This window comes from Panthera tigris, chromosome A2, assembly GCF_018350195.1.
Source record: "Panthera tigris isolate Pti1 chromosome A2, P.tigris_Pti1_mat1.1, whole genome shotgun sequence".
Taxonomy (NCBI): Eukaryota; Metazoa; Chordata; class Mammalia; order Carnivora; family Felidae; genus Panthera; species Panthera tigris.
Window position 1 is genome coordinate 64584486 of NC_056661.1, and position 17342 is coordinate 64601827.

At 48.7% G+C, this 17342-nt stretch overlaps 1 protein-coding gene across 3 annotated transcripts in view; it reads left to right on the forward strand.

The window, feature by feature from the left end:
* The window catches only part of SPATA48 (spermatogenesis associated 48), a 58648-nt gene extending 43312 nt beyond the window's left edge, over positions 1-15336 (forward strand). Inside the window, exons 8-10 of one of the 3 annotated variants that reach the window (XR_006214473.1) lie at positions 3391-3498; positions 3617-4116; positions 9001-9068. Coding sequence is in view for 2 of the 3 variants with exons in the window: in XM_042977380.1 (XP_042833314.1) it covers positions 3391-3498; positions 10914-11163; positions 15006-15062 (415 nt within the window). In the remaining variant the exon portion in view is untranslated. Of the gene's footprint in view, positions 1-3390; positions 3499-3616; positions 4117-9000; positions 9237-10913; positions 11164-15005 lie in introns of those variants that run through there. The other 2 variants (XM_042977380.1, XM_007094765.3) reach the window with 2 other exon arrangements.
* Positions 15337-17342: the final 2006 nt, after the last annotated feature.

The following is a 17342-nucleotide window of genomic DNA, read 5'->3' on the forward strand; positions in this document are numbered from 1 at the left end:
TATTTAGTTTTAAGAACGAGAGAGAGAGAGAGACAGAGCACAAGGCGGGAGGGGCAGAGAGAGAGGGAGACACAGAATCCGAAGCAGGCTCCAGGCTCCGAGCCGTCAGCACAGGGCCCGACGCGGGGCTCGAATTCACGAACTGTGAGATCATGACCTGAGCCCCCCAGGCGCCCCTCTACTTCTCTTATTTTTAAATGAGTTCCTGCTTTTCTCTGCTTTCCCTAAGTGGCGGAAGGGGGTCTTTGAACGTGGAACCAACCCAGAAGTCCACGCGAAAGCCTGCATAGTGTAGCACCTTGAATAGATGTCTCCTGCCCCTAGAAAATCATGTCATCTGTCAGCAGCAGGGCCGGGTCCCCCGGAGGCGACTCTATTCTTGCCAGAAGGTCAACATGTGGCACTCAAGGTGGGAAAAAAGTCCCCTTGTGATATCCCTGAAAAGGGGCAATTTGAGCAGATTTAGAAGCGGAGTGGGTGAGGACTTTCGTTTTCAAATATTTGGCAGTGTATTGAGCAGCTGAATTCTTTTCTTAAGCCTAAGCGGCTTCTCTTTAATTTAGCCTCCTGGCTCATGGTTTGTTGTTATTGGATGTGATGTAACGTAACATTATGTCATTATTATAATGTAATGTCTAATACCACTTGGCGTCAATAACCCGTGCGCCACAAGGCACGTATAGCTGTATGATGTTTTCTATCAAGTTCTTCTTTCGATTGACAAAACCGTTCCCTTCCATCTTTGACTTCTTAACTGCTCTAATGGAAGGGCTATGACTTTAGAGGCATTTCAATTCTGCAGGTGTTTTTAGGGGCAGTGGAAAAAAATATCTCACACAGAGGAAGGGGATTTCCTCTGTAACATGCATGGAAGCTTTAAAGAAGGTTTGGGGGAAAGACGTACGCATGAATAATTCTGCCTCGGTTTTTGCTACCTCTCCCTGACATACAGCTACTCTTGAAGAAAATTCCAGCAAATCCTAAAGGGCACTTCCTAGAATTTGGCAGCACTGATTTGATCACCCAAGTCCCTCCAACAGACCTGAAAATGCAACTCTGAAATAGGGATTTCCAAACCTCCATGCACAGCTTATCTAGAATTATCTAGACAGATTTTGAAGATCCTGATTCCCAAGTCACCTCCCGCCCTCCCCCTCCACCCGCACCAGTGAAATCAGAACGTCTGGGGGCTGGGAGTCAGGCATGGGTACCTTTGAAAAATCCCCGTGAGTTTCCAGTATGTGGGGACATTTGGAAACCACTGTCTGAACATCTATATAGTTGGCCTCTGCTGGATAAACCTCATAGGCTCCACCTACCGGGCTCCTATTTTAGAAATTTCTCATTGCTTTAAAATCTTGTATTTCAACTGAAATGAGTTGAGCCCCACCTAAGTGCTGAAGATCCTCTGGTTGCTTTCACATTCATTGAATCCCTTGAATCCCGGAGGAGCCTTAAAGAGGTGAATGGTGTCCTATCCCTGCTGCAGGTGACCAGGCTGGAGGGCTTCCCTCGCTGGAGGAAAATCTCACAGTTGGTTAAGGGGCACGTCAGGCTTGGAAGGGAGGCCTGGGTCCCCGTGCTTTTCCATCACCTCATTTACCTAGTCTCCCAGGATCCAGTAACGTGTACGGTTTCTTCTGCTATTGCCATCGACGTAAATTCCCTTCACTCTGTTAGAGGGGAGATACCAAGGGGCCACACTACGACCCACGTCCAGGGGTTGGGGGGGACACCCAACATCTGCAGTGGGAACTGCTATCTCGTCCCCACCAAACACATCTATAGCTGGCATCCTCACCCCCTCTCGTGGCGGAGGCACTAAGGCACCGAGAGATCACGTCTCCGGTCCAGACCTGCGAGCCGATGGGCCGATTCCCCTGGTTCGAATCTGGGCCCTGACCCTCGGGCACACACCCGCGTCGCCGCCCCCTCTCCGCCGTCTGCCCCCTCCCCTGCCACTGTAAGAAACAACGTCCCTGAAGCCCCGTGCTTTGAAAATTTTTCCTCAGGCAAATGGTTCCTGGACATCTCCTTTGGTTGATTGGGTTTGTGGGAAGGCCCCAGATGCAAGCAATGCGCCCGGAGGAACCGCTCCCTTGACCGGGACAGAGGCTCGGCATTGCATTGCGTCTGTGCGTCCATCTAGAATGAGGGACCGCGCCAACATCCTGTCATACTCTCAAAGGAGTGGCCCAGGGATGGGAAACGCCAGCCGCTGAGTGAGCAGAAGGGCAACCTGTTGTCTGGCCCTGTCCCTGCTTCCAGCACATCAGTGGTGGTGATCGTCCTCCCTCCCTTTAAGCCCTGAAAGGATGCTCGGAACTCGAGTCCACAAAGATCATGTTTGAGTGAGAGCCAAGGTTTGCACACAGTAGGTTCTTGCTCCTTGAAATACAGTTTATGTATTTATTTTTCAAATGTTTTATTTATTTTTGCGAGAGACAGAGAACACAAGTGGAGGAGGGGCAGAGAGAGAGGGACAGAGGATCTAAGTACAGACTCAGTACAGACTGAGTCTAAGTACAGACTGACAGCACAAAGCCTGACACGGGGCTTGAACTCATGAACCATGAGACCATGACCTGAGCTTATGTTGGACGCTTAACCAACTGAGCCACCCAGGCGCCCCCTTGAAATACAGTTTAAATTCCCTGTTGTCCCTCGCTCCTGAGGCCAAGGCCACAGGTCTTAAGCAGCAGGGGGGAACTAAACCCACACAGCCCCGCTCCAGCCTCACCTCTCCCTCAGCAAATAATTTACTTAAAGGCACTTGTGTGTAGGGGCACCTGGGTGGCCCAGCCGGTTAAGCGTCTGACTTCAGCTCAGGTCATGAAGTCAGGGATTGTGAGTTCAAGCCCCACATCAGGCTCTGCGCTGGCAGCTCAGAGCCTGCTTGGGATTCTCTCTCTCCCTTTCTCTCTGCCCCTCCCCTGCTCACTCACCCTCTCTCTCAACATAAATTAAAGAAAACGAAATTTCATGAAATCAGGAATGCAGTATAATAGCGACAAGAACATATTATTTTCAAATCACGGTCATGTGTCTCCTAGTGCTGGAGTCAGCACGACAGAGTCACGTGTGGGGCACAGGTTGGCTGTCCTGCAAAGAACCAACGTCTGCCTTCAACGGGAGACAGCTCAGCCGCGAATCACGTCTGTAAAATACATGCCAGTTCAAAGACTAGGAAAACACGGCTGGAAAGAAGTTTCTACGGTCCTAGAGTAGGGCCACTATTGGGGCATCTCCAAGTCAGCATTTCCTGTTTGCCGGCCCGATTTCCAGCACCTTCCTTTGCACCTTTCTACGTGGGTGCTGGTGACAAGGACTCGTTCACAAATGCCTGTTTTCATTCCCTCTCTCCCCCTCCCTTTTAACTCTTTCCTTCAGCTCTGCCAATATTCCAGGATACACCGGTAAGGTTCATTTCACAGCCAGCCACCCAGCAAATTCTGATATTCCATCAACGGCGCCATCGCCAGACTCAGGAGTGCACCGGTGAGTATTAAGTCCCATCACTCAGGGCGTTCAGAGACTCCGGGCGGGGCGGGGGAGGGTCCTCATTATGGTCGTTCCGCTAAAGAACAATTAACTACAAAGAGCAAATTTACATCAGGGTGTCAAATCCAAAAGACAGAAGAGTTCATTTCCCTGCTGTGGTGGCGAAAAGGAGCCCCGTAGGAAGACACTCCACCGTGTTAGGTAAACAGCAGGCCTGCCTCTTGGACTCACAGCTTTGCACACACACGACCCTCCTGCATCGACACCGGAACACGCCTGGGTGCATGGAACACACCCCATGAGACGCACGTTCGCTTCCCCCGAATCGCCGCCTTCCGTTTCAGAAGAGACAACATTCTGTCGAAAGTCGACATACGGTTTTAAACATCGTTTCGCAAATTGAAAGCCGGAGACGTTGGATAGAAGGTTATCGCCGACCCCGTCATTTGGAGCTTCCCGAGAGGAGCTGCGCGCTGCTGCTCGTTATGACTCAAATTTGAAAACATTTGATGGAAGTCCCGGCCTCACAAACAAGATGACGGTTTTGAAAAATGCAAACTCAGAGGTCTTAACCAGGTCCAGTCGCTGGCTCCCGCAAAGAAATAAACTACCCCAGTAGGTCCCTGTGCATCCTGGAGGCGGAGGGAGGCGGTGCTCCCTCGCTACCCCCCAGAGGGTGCCTTTTCTCCTTTTGGTCTTAGCAAACATTTATTGGGCATCTGCTCTGGGCCCAGGCGCTGTTCGAGGCACTGAGCGCACGGGCTGAACAGACACGAGGCTCGCTTTCAGGACCTTATGTGCCGGTGTGACCGACGGAGGGCACAGACGCCCACAAGTCACTGGGGGAATAAGATGATTTCAGCAAGTGCAGTGAAGGAGAAAAGGCGGGGAGATGCTGTAGCCAGTGCCTGGACAGGGTGCTGATTTAGCTCAGCGGTCAGAGAGGGCTTTCTGAGGAGGTGACCCTCAGGTGGGTGTCCTCCCGGGTTTCTTACCTGTTCTGAAAGGCAGCAAGGGTAAAGGGACTCCTGGGCCCAGGTGGGCAGTTGGTATGGCTGTGTGCTAGTCCCCAGGAAGTCACAGGAGTTAGACCCAGTTTGCATGGAGCTCACGGGCTAGCGGTGAGCAAGAAACACACCGCTGGAGTCTGAGAATGACAAGTGTCACCACAATCGTGTCCCTGACGTGGGTGAGCTCTTCCTCTCCACCGGGCTACCCAAGTGCTTTGCGCTTAACTGACCCACCTCCCCAACCCAGAAAGCCTGTGAGGAAGATGCTCTTGTTTTCCCGTTTTATGGGTGAGGAAAGGGAGGCAGACACAAGGTTCTAGGCGAATTCTAGGAAGGCTTCATGGAGGAAGGGTTACTTTGGATGAGGGCCCTTGGTCTCATAGATATTTGGGGGGCCAGGCTGCGTGTGGCAAGGCTGGCTTCCTCCAGGGATCCCACACACAAAGGCCCTCACTACGCAACTGTGGACCACAGGAGAGCCTCGTGTGGCCCTGTGTCTGAGGCACCCAGATCATTCCACACCCTGTGCACAGGACCCGGTTCCTCAGGCAGGGACCAAGAGGGGGACGTGCCTGCTGACACAGGGCTTCCTCAACTGATCTAAATTCTGGGTTTGCTGATTGCTTAGGCTCTGGGCCATCTGACGAGATGCATTTTGAAGGAGGACATTGGCTTTCTAGGCTAGTGTTTTGCATCCAACCAGTTTTCTCTCAAGACACATTTTCAAAGGTCACAGGTCCAGTCGCAAAGGCAGGACTGACAGAAATTGAGACAATTAGTGTAATTTTATTTCATTGAAGGGCCCAAGGAAGCAATGGCACAATTAAATGCATCCTAATGTCTGTCGTAAAGACGTAGCTCCCAGAAGGCTGGAAAAACACACCGTGTCTGAGCGGTTAATGATGGAGGAGAGGCCTGATGATGTTTTCCCAGGGCAATGCCAACCTTATTCATCTCTTGCCTTCTTCCTTCAGGATCCACCTTCTCTCCCCAAACGTCTCGGGCCGCATCCCTGACGCCCTGTTGGTATAGCATGTTTCCACAGCCACAGGATCTAGCTGTCCAGTGTTCTACTATGTCCCAAAGAAGTCTGTATTTCTTTTTTTATTTTTTTTAAATGTTTATTTACCATTGAGAGACAGAGAGACACAGAGCATGAGCAGGGGAGGGGCAGACAGAGACGGAGATACAGAATCGGAAGCAGGCTCCAGGCTCTGAGTTGTCAGCACAGAGCATGACGGGGGGCTCGAACTCGCAACCTAGGAGATCATGACCCAAGCTGAAGTCAGACGCTTAGCCGACTGACCCACCCAGGTGCCCTGAAGCCTGTATTTCTAAGTGGAAAACATCCTCCACTGTTACTGCTACTGTTATGACTATTTCTAGTGTTACCAGTGCTGCTCCTGCTGTTGCTAATGTTACTACTGCTGTTCCTACTTGAGAAAAGAACTTGAGTCTTCGGCCACACCCTCCAGCCCAGGTTTAGGCCCCTTGCTGACCCCCCGGGAAGCCCCCACACTCGCCCCCCATATCCTGCACACACACCACTGTCATCTTGCTGCCTCAGAGTGGGGACCGAGGACCCTCCGAGGCAGCTTCTCTGGGGTTCTTATTCTTGGGGTTCACAGAGGCTCTGGAGACACAGAGGCAGCACCCAAGGGTGACAAGGAAGCGACCAACTCCTGTTGGGCCAGGTGCCCAAATCTCCATCCCTGTGCCCACCCCTAATGGCTGCACCTGCAGGCACTGGGGCTTGGCAGTGAGGAAGCGGTGGGGTGCTCAGATTTTACAAAGCACTCTCTGGGGTGCCGGGTGGCTCAGTGGGTTAAGCATCTGACTCTTGATCTCTGCTCAAGCCCCATGTCAGGCTCTGCACTGACTGTGTAGAGCCTGCTTGAGATTCTCTCTCTCTCTGTCTCTCTCTCTCTCTCTCTCTCTCTCCCCCCTTCCCCCCCCCCAAAATAAATAAATAAGCATTGAAAAAATAAAAATAAATAAATGAAGATAGAAAGCATTCTGTAACATGAGGAGGCACCCGTGATCAGAGAAAACCGGACCTTGGAGATTCTCCGTCATGAAATATGTCCTCTCAATTTTGTGACACCATATGTCCTGTAACTTTGCTAGAACTTTCTTGTGGAAGTGCGAGTCCCGGTCAGGTCTCTGATGAGTATCTTGAGAACTGAGTGAGCTGACTTCCTCCTGATGGCGTCTGCCTGACCCTCTGCGTCTTTTCTGTTGTTTCTGAGAGGCTGCATGCACACGGGCACGTGCTGGGCATTCCTGGACCCCGGCTCCGGCATGCACCCTCCCTGCCGGCCTGGAGCCCACCTCTGCCGCTGCCCCGTGGGCGCCTGCAGCCCACCCCCAGGCGAGCCGGTCCCCTGGCCTTTCCCCCACTCCCACATCAGAGCCTTTTCTCCCACCAGGGCCTCCATCTCCTTCCCTCTCCAAGACGAGTTCTTTCTTCCAAAAGCTTCATCCTTCCCTCGGAGCGCTTGGCCCTCTCTAGCCCTGCCCCCCCACTCTTGCTTGAGGAGAAACCCAGCCACCACTCCCCACCCCAGCTCCTTCCTCCACCCCCTCACCCCCTCCCCCCACCCCCGCCCCACCCCCCACCCCAGCCACCTCTGTGCTGTAGAAATCAAAGATGTCCTCTCTGAGCAGACATTTCTCTGCCCTCCTTCCTCTCACTTCTAAGCTTCTTTCGGAGGGAAACACCTAGTCTCCCTTTCCAGTCTGCCTCCCACACCCTCCCCACCCACTCTCCCTCATGCTCCTGCAGTCTGCATGCAGACATCGCCTGTCAACCAAAATGCACCTGCCCCCAGACAGCAGGCTGGTTAAGACCACCAGGAGAGGAGGGGCCGTGCACCCCTCATGGTGCAGAGTTCCCGGTGGGAGACCATTGTGCCGGGTTGGGATTAAGTGAGCTAGGCCTTGAATGCCAATGCCAAGGGGCTGACGTCCATGTGGTCCCGGTAACAGGTTTTGAGCCAGGTGTACAGGCCCCCAGTTGCATTTTAGAGTGATATTGAGATGAGACGCAGAACAGAAAGGAGGGAGAGGAGTGGACGAGACTGAAGTGCGGGAGAGCGCAGGGGTGGATGAGACAGGGGTTGTGAATCTCCCATTCGGAGAGCATGAAAAAGCACACAGGGGCTTCTCCTGCCTGCCGCTTCCATCACAGGGCAGCGTCCCCTGTGCGTTTCCTCATGCCGCAAGGCCACCTTCACAGAAGCTTGAGTTTGCACCCCAGCAGCCATTTTCCACGACACAATAAAAAACCATGATTTCGCGATAATCATAGCATGTTTAAAAAAAAATTTTTTTTAATGTTTATTTATTTTTGAGACAGAGAGAGACAGAGCATGAATGGGGGAGGGGCAGAGAGAGAGGGAGACACAGAATCAGAAGCAGGCTCCAGGCTCTGAGCCATCAGCCCAGAGCCTGACGCAGGGCTCGAACTCACGAACCGTGAGATTGTGACCTGAGCTGAAGTTGGACGCTCAACCGACTGAGCCACCCAGGTACCCCTATCATAGCGTGTTTTAAAAAGCCACTTTGGGTTGAGTTGCTGTGCGCTCCGTAACTTTTGCCACGTATGAACACCGCATTCTGTGTGTGTGTGTGTGTGTGATTCAAACGGCAGCAAAAGTGACCCTGGCTGTATGCAGTCATTCAAGAGAGTTAGCATGGCCTGTGTCCACCCTGGGAAGACCACCTCTGGGCATGAACAGTGATTGGGAAAGCGTTGTTTGTGTAGCGTTCTACGTATTTAGTTATCTTCTTTCAATTCTTGCAACACAGAGAGCATTTTTCCCGCTGGGTAAATGAGCCAACGAAGACACATGTGAGGTTGAGCATGTCCTGTGAGAGCAGTCAGCTTAACCCTGCTGGCAGGGGGAAACCGAATCCCAGCCCTGCGTGTGGCCGGTCCCACCCTGCCCTGAGCCTCTCCCCACGAGCCCTGTGCCCTCCCACGCCACTCTCCCTGTACCCCTTCTTCATCTACCAGCCTGCTTTCATCACAACCCACTTAACTCCTCCCTGACATAGACTGTGGGAGGGGAAGGTGGGGAGGACTTCCTTCCCCAGCCCAGAGAGGTGACTCTTCCTCTCTGTTCCCGTTGTCCCAGCCTCACCCGCACAGAAGCTTCGTGCTGTAACTTTTGATTACTTCCTTTTGACTACATTTTCTATATTCTTAGTGCCTACTGTAATTCTAGGCACAGAGTAGACTTTCAGTCGATGAAACTGATTGCAATGCTACGCACATAATGCAACAAATGAAACCGAAGGCAAATAAAGGAAATAAACGAAACGATGCACACAAGGATGAATCATTCCCAGTCTCCGTGTGCTCTCCTGACCCTCATTCTCCACCCTGAACATGTGTCTCACTGGAAAATAGATAAGGTTATGTGTTTTTATGTTTATCGTATGGGTCATTTTCTTTCTTTTTTTTTCCCCTGCCACCCTGTGACAGCATCTTACGGAAAGAAATGGCAGTTGACCTCTTCCGTCACCAGGCACCGCTGTCTCGAATGGTCACAACTGTAAAACCCTACAATCCCTTCAATAAGAAGGACAAGGAAAGTGTAGGCTACTGACAAATGCCTGCCCTCTGAATGGGACTTACAATCTTCAGCCTTGGGGAGGCACTGTGCATGGTGCAATGGGGAAATAAAAAAAACCCAGGCATGTTCTGGGTGTGTCTGTAGAGGTCTGATGAAATCCGGTGTTCTTTTCTGCCTGAGGCAGAGTGTCCTGGACCCCAACCTCAGTTCCTTGCCTGACCAGGGCTTGGAATGCCAGCACTCCATGACGGCAGCCAAGGTTTTCGGGAAGCCATCAGTAGCAATGGTTCTATTTCTAGAAGATTCCTCTTTAGAGTTGGAATGCCAGGCCTACCTAGAGGGTTCATGTCTTGACCAAGTTAATGCAGTGATTGTAACTGTAGAGCATAGATCACGAAGTTGGTTACCATAGACTATCCAATCAAAACCCCATATGTTCTGAATGGGAAAACTGAGTGGCTGGGAGAGAAAGTGGGGGTGTTCCTTCCATAGAGGGCATCACACGGGGGCAAGATCTAGGATAAAGGACAGAACCATCCCTTGCCTGGCTGTTGTATTTCTCTTTCAGGAAAAAAGAAGCAGGGGCACCTGGGTGGCTCAGTCGGTTAAGCGTCTGACTTCGGCTCAGGTCATGATCTCGTGGTTTGTGAGTTCGAGCCCCACATCGGGCTCTGTGCTGATAGCTCGGAGCCTGGAGCCTGCTTCCAATTCTGTGTCTCCCTCTCTCTCTGCCCTCCCCAACTTGTGCTCTGTCTCTCTCTATCAAAAATAAATAAAATGCAAAAATAAAAAACATTTATAAAGAAAAAGAGAAAGAAAAAAAGCATCCCCGCAGGCTCCATGAGGCCCAAGGGACAGAAGTGACCAGTCCCATCTACTTTAGGGTCAGTGTGTGGACCTTGGCCAGACAGAGCACCAGCTCCAGAATCACTCAAGGGTGAATGTGGGCCATACAGGACCCCTCCAGCCTCCCAAATGTAGTTTTACTGGTATACATGTAAAGTTTATTTATATCTGCCTACCCATATCCATAGGTCCTGTCAAGAGTTTATAACGTGCTCTCTCAAATCTTAGCTCATTTTACCCCACAACCCCCTGCAGCAGGCATTTTACAAATACCTTGCTACTTGATGAAACAAAGAGAAACAGAAAAAAGGCGGGGGGGTGGGGAGTTCACCCTATGTTCCTATATGTTCCTAGGCTTTTCAGAAGGATTTTTCAGGGTTTCTTCCTGCTTTCTTCTTCCAAGGGCTTCCAAGAGATAGCACGTCAAGCAAACGTGTATAAGCTCTGCTCATTCCTTTGAAAAAGGGCAAAATTGGCTGTTTTTGTTTGGGGATGGGGTATTGCCTCAGTCGACCTCTACAGATCTGGATGTTGGCTCCCCAGACCCTCTGTATGAGCTGCCATTCCTTCCAGAACAGGCAGGAAGGCACGCGTCCATTTGTCCTGGGAAGTTGACTTGCTTTCACAGAAAAGGAATGACTTCACCTGAACCTAATCTCGTGGCCTAATTATTCTCAGAACAAGCAATTCTGTTTGAAAAAAAAAAAAATCAGACCAAAACAGAAATCTTCATCTCTGGAAGATTCTCACCCAAACACAAATGGGAAGGATTAGCCCTGTCCAGGAAATAGATTAATGCAGGTATCAGAGATTACGTTTTGTGGTAAACATCCCTGGCAGGCCACTTTGTCAGGAGGCGTTATCGCTCAAAGTCTGAGGCACCTGTTTGTTCTTCTGGGCTTTTCTATGGCAGAGCACCAGTGGCACCTGATCTTGGCATTCTGCAGGCTACGATAACCATTTCCATCCTCTACAGTGCAGGTAACCGGACACCTATCAGAGCGCCGAGCACCTTCCAAGCTGCTTCTAGAACGATGCTGGCTTTGTCCGCGGCATCTTCAGGCAACAGCCAGCACGAGAGACGAGGAAGCACTTCTGTTTGCACAAAAACTAGCTCAGTCTGCTTTCTCATGAAGACAATTAAAATCCTGCTCACCACAGATCTAGAATCCCAGGCCGACATAGAAATACCAGCTGCTAGAAACTCCTGGCCTGTGCTTGTGAGGGTAAGTTGTATTATTTGGGTTTCCCTGGTCAGAGTTCAGTGGAAACTCATAAAAATCAAGGGCAATGGCTTCAGGGATAGTCACCTGCTCTTCAAGATCTGAACTCTGGTCTTGGATTATTCTGATGCACTGGGAGCCAACATATCTACACCTGCTTAGATGAGCCATTTCCCTTGGCTCCCTTCCTTACAGCACAGGATGCCCTACATTACTCTCTTGGCTTTTATCTATCCCCAGGGATGGACCAAACACAGAGAACCTTAAAGTTTCCATAAAACTTAGGTGGCAGAGAATGTTCAAAAAATTTTAAATCTTTCACCCATAACAGAAAATGCATGCTAAAATGCATATTTTAGAAGAAAAGGATATGACAATTATAAACTATTATAAATACATTACTCAAGCTCGATAATATGAAAAGTATGATACCCATGATAGAGGAGAGGAAATCTAGAAACAAATGGATAAAGAAATTATGTTAACCCCCCGAGTACAGGATATATTTGTTTGGATAGATGATATTGAGACAACTACATAGAATCAAAACAGAAAAATAGATCCATCCAGGTCCCACCCGTAAGTCAAAAGTAAGTTGCGCCCATAAATCAAAAATAGAGCTTCAAATGGGTAATTTACAGCCTCAGATTACCTGGAATTTCAGGAGAATTGGTTTATTAGGTGGAGGAAAATTTTTCCAAAGACCACTGAGGCCAGAAATTATGAAGAAAAAAAATAACTACTTTAACTTAAAAAAACAACACCAAAATCTTTTTGAGAAAAACTTGTTGACAAAATATGTCAGACAAAATTTCATATCCTCACTGTAAAAACAGTCCATGTTTGGGGAATGAAAAAGACTACACCAATAGAAACAAGGCAACCAAGGCAAAAGACATTAACAAGTACATTAAAAAAATAACAACTATAAATGGCGGGGTGCCTGGGTGGCTCAGTCAACCAAGCGTCAGACTCTTGATTTTGGCTCAGGTCATGATCTCACGGTTTGTGGGATTGAGCCCCACGTCAGGCTCTGCGCTGACAGTATGGAGCCTGCTTGGGATTCTCTCTCTCCCTCTCTCTCTGCCCCTCTCCTGCTCACACACTCTCTCTCCCTCTCAAAATAAGTAAACAGTAAGAAGAAAAGAAATATAAATGGCCAATGGACAAAGAAATATTGACCCTTCAGGAGTATTAGAGAAATGTGGTATTTCATTTTCCACCCACGGATCAGTACTGGTAAGAAAAGACCCATAGCTTTGTTTTCTGTAAGTAGGATTTGACAAAGCTAAGCCCCTCTCCAGAGGGCCCTTGGCAAGATGTTTCCAGAGTTTTCCAAGTGGCCAAGGTTCAAACTCAGCAATTTTCCTTTTAGGATTTTGTCAAGCAAGTAATTACGCCAGTGAGTAAATATGTTTATATAAAGAAATTGAAAGTGTGGCAACTTATGACAGAGAAGAATTAGAAACAACTTAATACCAATTGAGAGAAAATTTAATAAATTGTGCTACATGAATAAACTAAATATATGTGTTTAAAAGATAGTGGACGTCTATATTATCATGGAAAGATATACATGCAATTATTGGTACCTGTAAAAAGCAGATTTTACAGAAGGGCGCCTGGGTGGCTCAGTCATTTAAGCATCCGACACTTGATTTCAGTTCAGGTCATGGTCTTGCGGTCCATGGTCTGAGCCCCACGTTGGGCTTTGTGCTGACAGCTTGGAGCCTGCTTGAATTCTCTCTCTCTCTCTCTCTCTCTCTCTCTCTCTCTCTCTCTGCCTCTCCCCCGCTCACGCTCTCTCTCTCTCTCTCATAAATAAACAGTAATAAATAATTTTAAAAGCATATTTTACAATAGTACATATTTAATTATCTCATTTTCATTTCAAATGGCTATGCAGAATAATGTGGGGAGATGTAAAACACATTAGTAGTAATTCTGTATTTTTATACTGTTGTAGTGACATGCGTTTCTTTAAAACTGGAAAATTTGAAAAGTTGTAAGACCCTATCCCTAAAACTCTCCAAAACCCCTTAAAACAGAAACTGTGAGAATTTTTCCTTTATGAATTTAGTACCAGGAAGATATTTGTCCCTCCTGCAGAACTGGTGTCCGAGTAGGAGAATTATGTAAGCCACCTACATCAACCTTTTCTAAAATTTGGTGGTTTGTCATATAGGTAGGTGTGAAATTACATAGTTACCCTAAATGGAAAATGCTAAAATGGAAAGTGCTTCCATTTTCCCATGTCTGCCAGGAAGCCCAAGGCCGAATTCAATCAGTAGATTAACTCAGAGATGCTGACAAACTCAAGTCAGGGTTCCACGTTCAAAACTGAGAGCCGAAGGAGCCTCCTGAGTCATTCTGGGACGTGCTGCCGTCTGAGAACCTGACTCCGTACCTGCTTTTTCCCCTCACCACAGAGTTTCAGATTTTCCTGTTTCGATTATAAGATCCCCCTGATATTAGGAGATGCCTAACCCTTGGGGGAAATCGATAGGTCACAGATCACATTAGACATGCTTAACGTGTTTCTCGTTAGTGTTTCCCCGCACCAGAGGGAGCACTGACCCATGGAAGGAAAACCCATGCCTGGGCAGTGCAGTGAAAACTACCCCACTGTCTTCGTGGTCCATCACCCTCCCGCCCTGATGCTGCTGGGAGGAGGTTGTCACCAGGAGAGGTGCCGATTACCTGATGGAGGCCTAAACTGACCACCCAGGATTATGTTGTAATAAATGAAAATTTTCTTTTTAAAAACATTTTTAAGTTTATTTATTTTGAAAGAGACAGTGGGAGTGGGGGGGGGGGAGGGGCAGAGAGAGAGAGGGAGAGAGAGAATCCCAGGCAGGCTCTGCGATGTCAGCCCAGAGGAGCCTGATGTGGGGCTAGAAGCCACAAAACCATGAGATCATGACCTGAGCCGAGACCAAGAGCTGAATGCGTAACCGACTGAGCCACCTAGGCACCCCTAAATGAAAATTTTCTAAATGAGCTCTACTTGTTCCCCTTAGTCTAGGCCAGAACGAATTATTCTCATCTCTGGGAATCACAGAGTTCTGCATTATAATCAATACACCGCTAAAGAAGAAACCTGCTAAATAGTTACAATTAACTGGGGTGCCTGGGTGGCTCAGTAGGTTAAGCGTCGGTCTTGGGCTCAGGTTATGATCTCTCAGGTCATGAGGTCTGGCCCCGTGTCGGGCTCGGAGATCAGAGCTTGGAGCCCCCTTTGGATTCTGTGTCTCCTTCTCTCTCTGCCCCTCCCCCACTCACACTCTGTCTCTCTCTCTCTCTCTCTCAAAATACAAATATTAAAAAAGTAAATAAATAAATAGTTACAATTAACTAAGGGACCAGTGTGTTTCTCTGCAAAACATATTTTCAGGATCAATTTTCAATTTTAATTTTAATTAATTTGTTTTTTAAAGTTAATTTATTTATTTTGAGAGAGTGTGTGGGGAAGGGCAGGGAGAGAGGGAGAGAGAGAGAAAGAGAGAGAATCCCAAGCAGGGTCCTCGCTGCCAGCGCAGAGCTCGACTTGTGGATTGAACTCACAAACCGTGAGATCATGACCTGAGCTTAGCCAACTGAGCCACCCAGGCGCCCCAGCATCAATTTTCTAAACATCTGCTTCGAAGGCGGTGTTTTCTCATTTCCAGTCTCAGTGAAGAAGGTTTCAGAATCAGCCTGAATGGGCTCCAAGTCTCAGCTCCCACACTCTCCAGGTGACCCCTCCCTGCCCCGAGACACAGCCTTTGAGAAGAAAAGGACAGCAGCCCGACAGACCCATTTTCCTGACTTTGTGTTCACGGCAAATCCTTATGCTTTCTATCTAGATGCTCTACTGCGGTCTTCTCGAAGCACTTGTATGTTTTCCTTCTGGCTGGTTTTGAACGTGCTCACAAGTGCCCTCTGCAGAGCACATCCCATCTTTCAAAGCTGGTTCCTCACACTCTAGCGAAAACCAACACTGAAAGGTCGTGCCGCCCTGTTCACGGGACCCGCTGGTCATGATGAACAGGAAGAGGCTGCTTTCCTGTGCCGCCCACCCAGAGTGGGTCTCCGGGGCAAACCCCACATCTTCTACTTTGTCAACCGTAAATGAAAACAGCTTTACCGCCTCGCTTTCACACTTTGGACATAAAAGCCATGAAGTGTCAGTAGAAATCTATGTTTCCAGTGTTGGCAGACTGTTTTCATGTGTCTTTTGTAGGCAGCGCCACAAGATACAACATAGAGGAGGCTCGTCAATGTGCTGGGGGGTTCAGAGGGGGCCGGTGCGGGGTCCCCGGGGTCGTAAGGTCCTTGGCAGGAAGTGTCCAGGGGGTCTGCAGGGAAGATCGATGTTGGGAGGGGGGGTGATCCAGGTCTAGGCAGGCCCCCAGGCAGGGTTGGGAGCTTCCGGGCAGGTCAAAGCAGGGCCAGGGAAAACCCAGTCAGACGAACTGGAAAGAGGAGGTCCTGGAACCATGTGGCATAATTTCTGCAGATGAGAGAGTCCAAACCCAAACTGGCATGTTGGGTAAACACCCCCAGCATTTAATGGTTTAGGGCCACTTGAATATACTCAATTACTTAAGATGACAAAGGCAGCAAAAATCTTCCCTGAGAGGGTTACTAAGTCACTGCGCTTCGAGCCAGGGGTCTTGTGGGTCCTTCCTGAGATGGCTATGAGGCCACTGTGAGCCATGGCAGACGCCGCATTCAGACATTGGAGGAAGACTAAGAGGGCAAGATCCACAACTGCTTTTGATGCCAGAGGGGGAGGATGCAGACTGGTTTCTAAGGGAACAACAGTCCTTCTGTCCTCTCTGTTCTCCGTTATTCTGGGTGGTGTGGCCTCCACTTGGGCTCAGCTCTAGGGGCTTCCATCCACTTTACACTGGACTCTGCCCACAACGTGGACCTGGTGGGAGAAAATGCTGGCACTCAACGACTTGGGAGGAGGTTCACGGTTCTAAACATCGACCATGTTTCGAGGGCAGATTTGGACCTATGAGGTACTAACCGCCATGACAAACACCAATGCAAATGGAGGGGCATTCAGCCTCAAAGCCAGTGACATGCTCAAGCTAGCATGCCCCGTGGCAATACAGCTGCCTGGCACTCTGACAGATGGCTTTCTGCTCTCACCTTTATTGTCATCTAGATACACACTAAATGTATAATCCTTTAAAAACTCAAGTAAATTACCTAAAATAATCTAGAATTTAAAGGTATTTAAAGTGCTACAGCAAATCAGAATCTGAATCCTTGTATGAAAATATTGGAATCTATCTATCTATCTATCTATCTACCCACCCATGCATCTGTCCGTTTATCCATCCATCCATCCATCCATCCATCCACCCACCCACCCATCTGTTTATCTGTCCATCCATCCATCCATCCATCCATCCATCCATCCATCCATAAGTGCATCTATCATCTATCTATCTATCTATCTATCTACTAGCTATCTAATCTATCACCTACCCATCCATCCATCCATCCATAAGTGCATCTATTATCTATCTATCTATCTATCTATCTACTAGCTGTCTAATCTATCACCTACCCATCTATCCATCCATCCATCCATCCATCCCATCCATGTATCTATAATCATTCTACTTAAACTTTACAGGTTCCCTTGACTTTCTCTTTCCTTTAGGAAAAGACTTATCTCTCCTAATTTGCTCATCAAATGAGGGTCAGTAATATGTTTTTAGGTTATTGGTTTTCTGGGTTTTGCTATTTAAAAGAATATGTCTCAACTGCCATCTAGTAAAGGTCACGGAAATATTAATATACTTCTAAGACAAGAGGACCAAAAGGCTCAGCTTTCAACACAAGTTAAAGTGTGGTGTTGCAAATTGCAGAAAACCAGTGGCCTGTATCTCTCCAAGGATTATTTCATAATGAATTTACCAGTTGAGAAATAAAAGGACCTCTCTGGAGTCAGCCTTATACACATAGCAGTGAAATACACACAGGGACTGTGGACTTTCAAGGAGGCTTCTGAGAACAAGGGGACAGGTGAGTGATGTCCACACACCCTGGGGGGTAAGCGGTGGCCCCAAATGATCTGGACCTTACTCACAGCCCAGGGACACGGCAAAATCGTTTCCTGAAGGAGCATGTGAGGAAGAAGAGCTTGCAAGGTGCATGGCGGGTTAGCAGGTGTGGGGTGT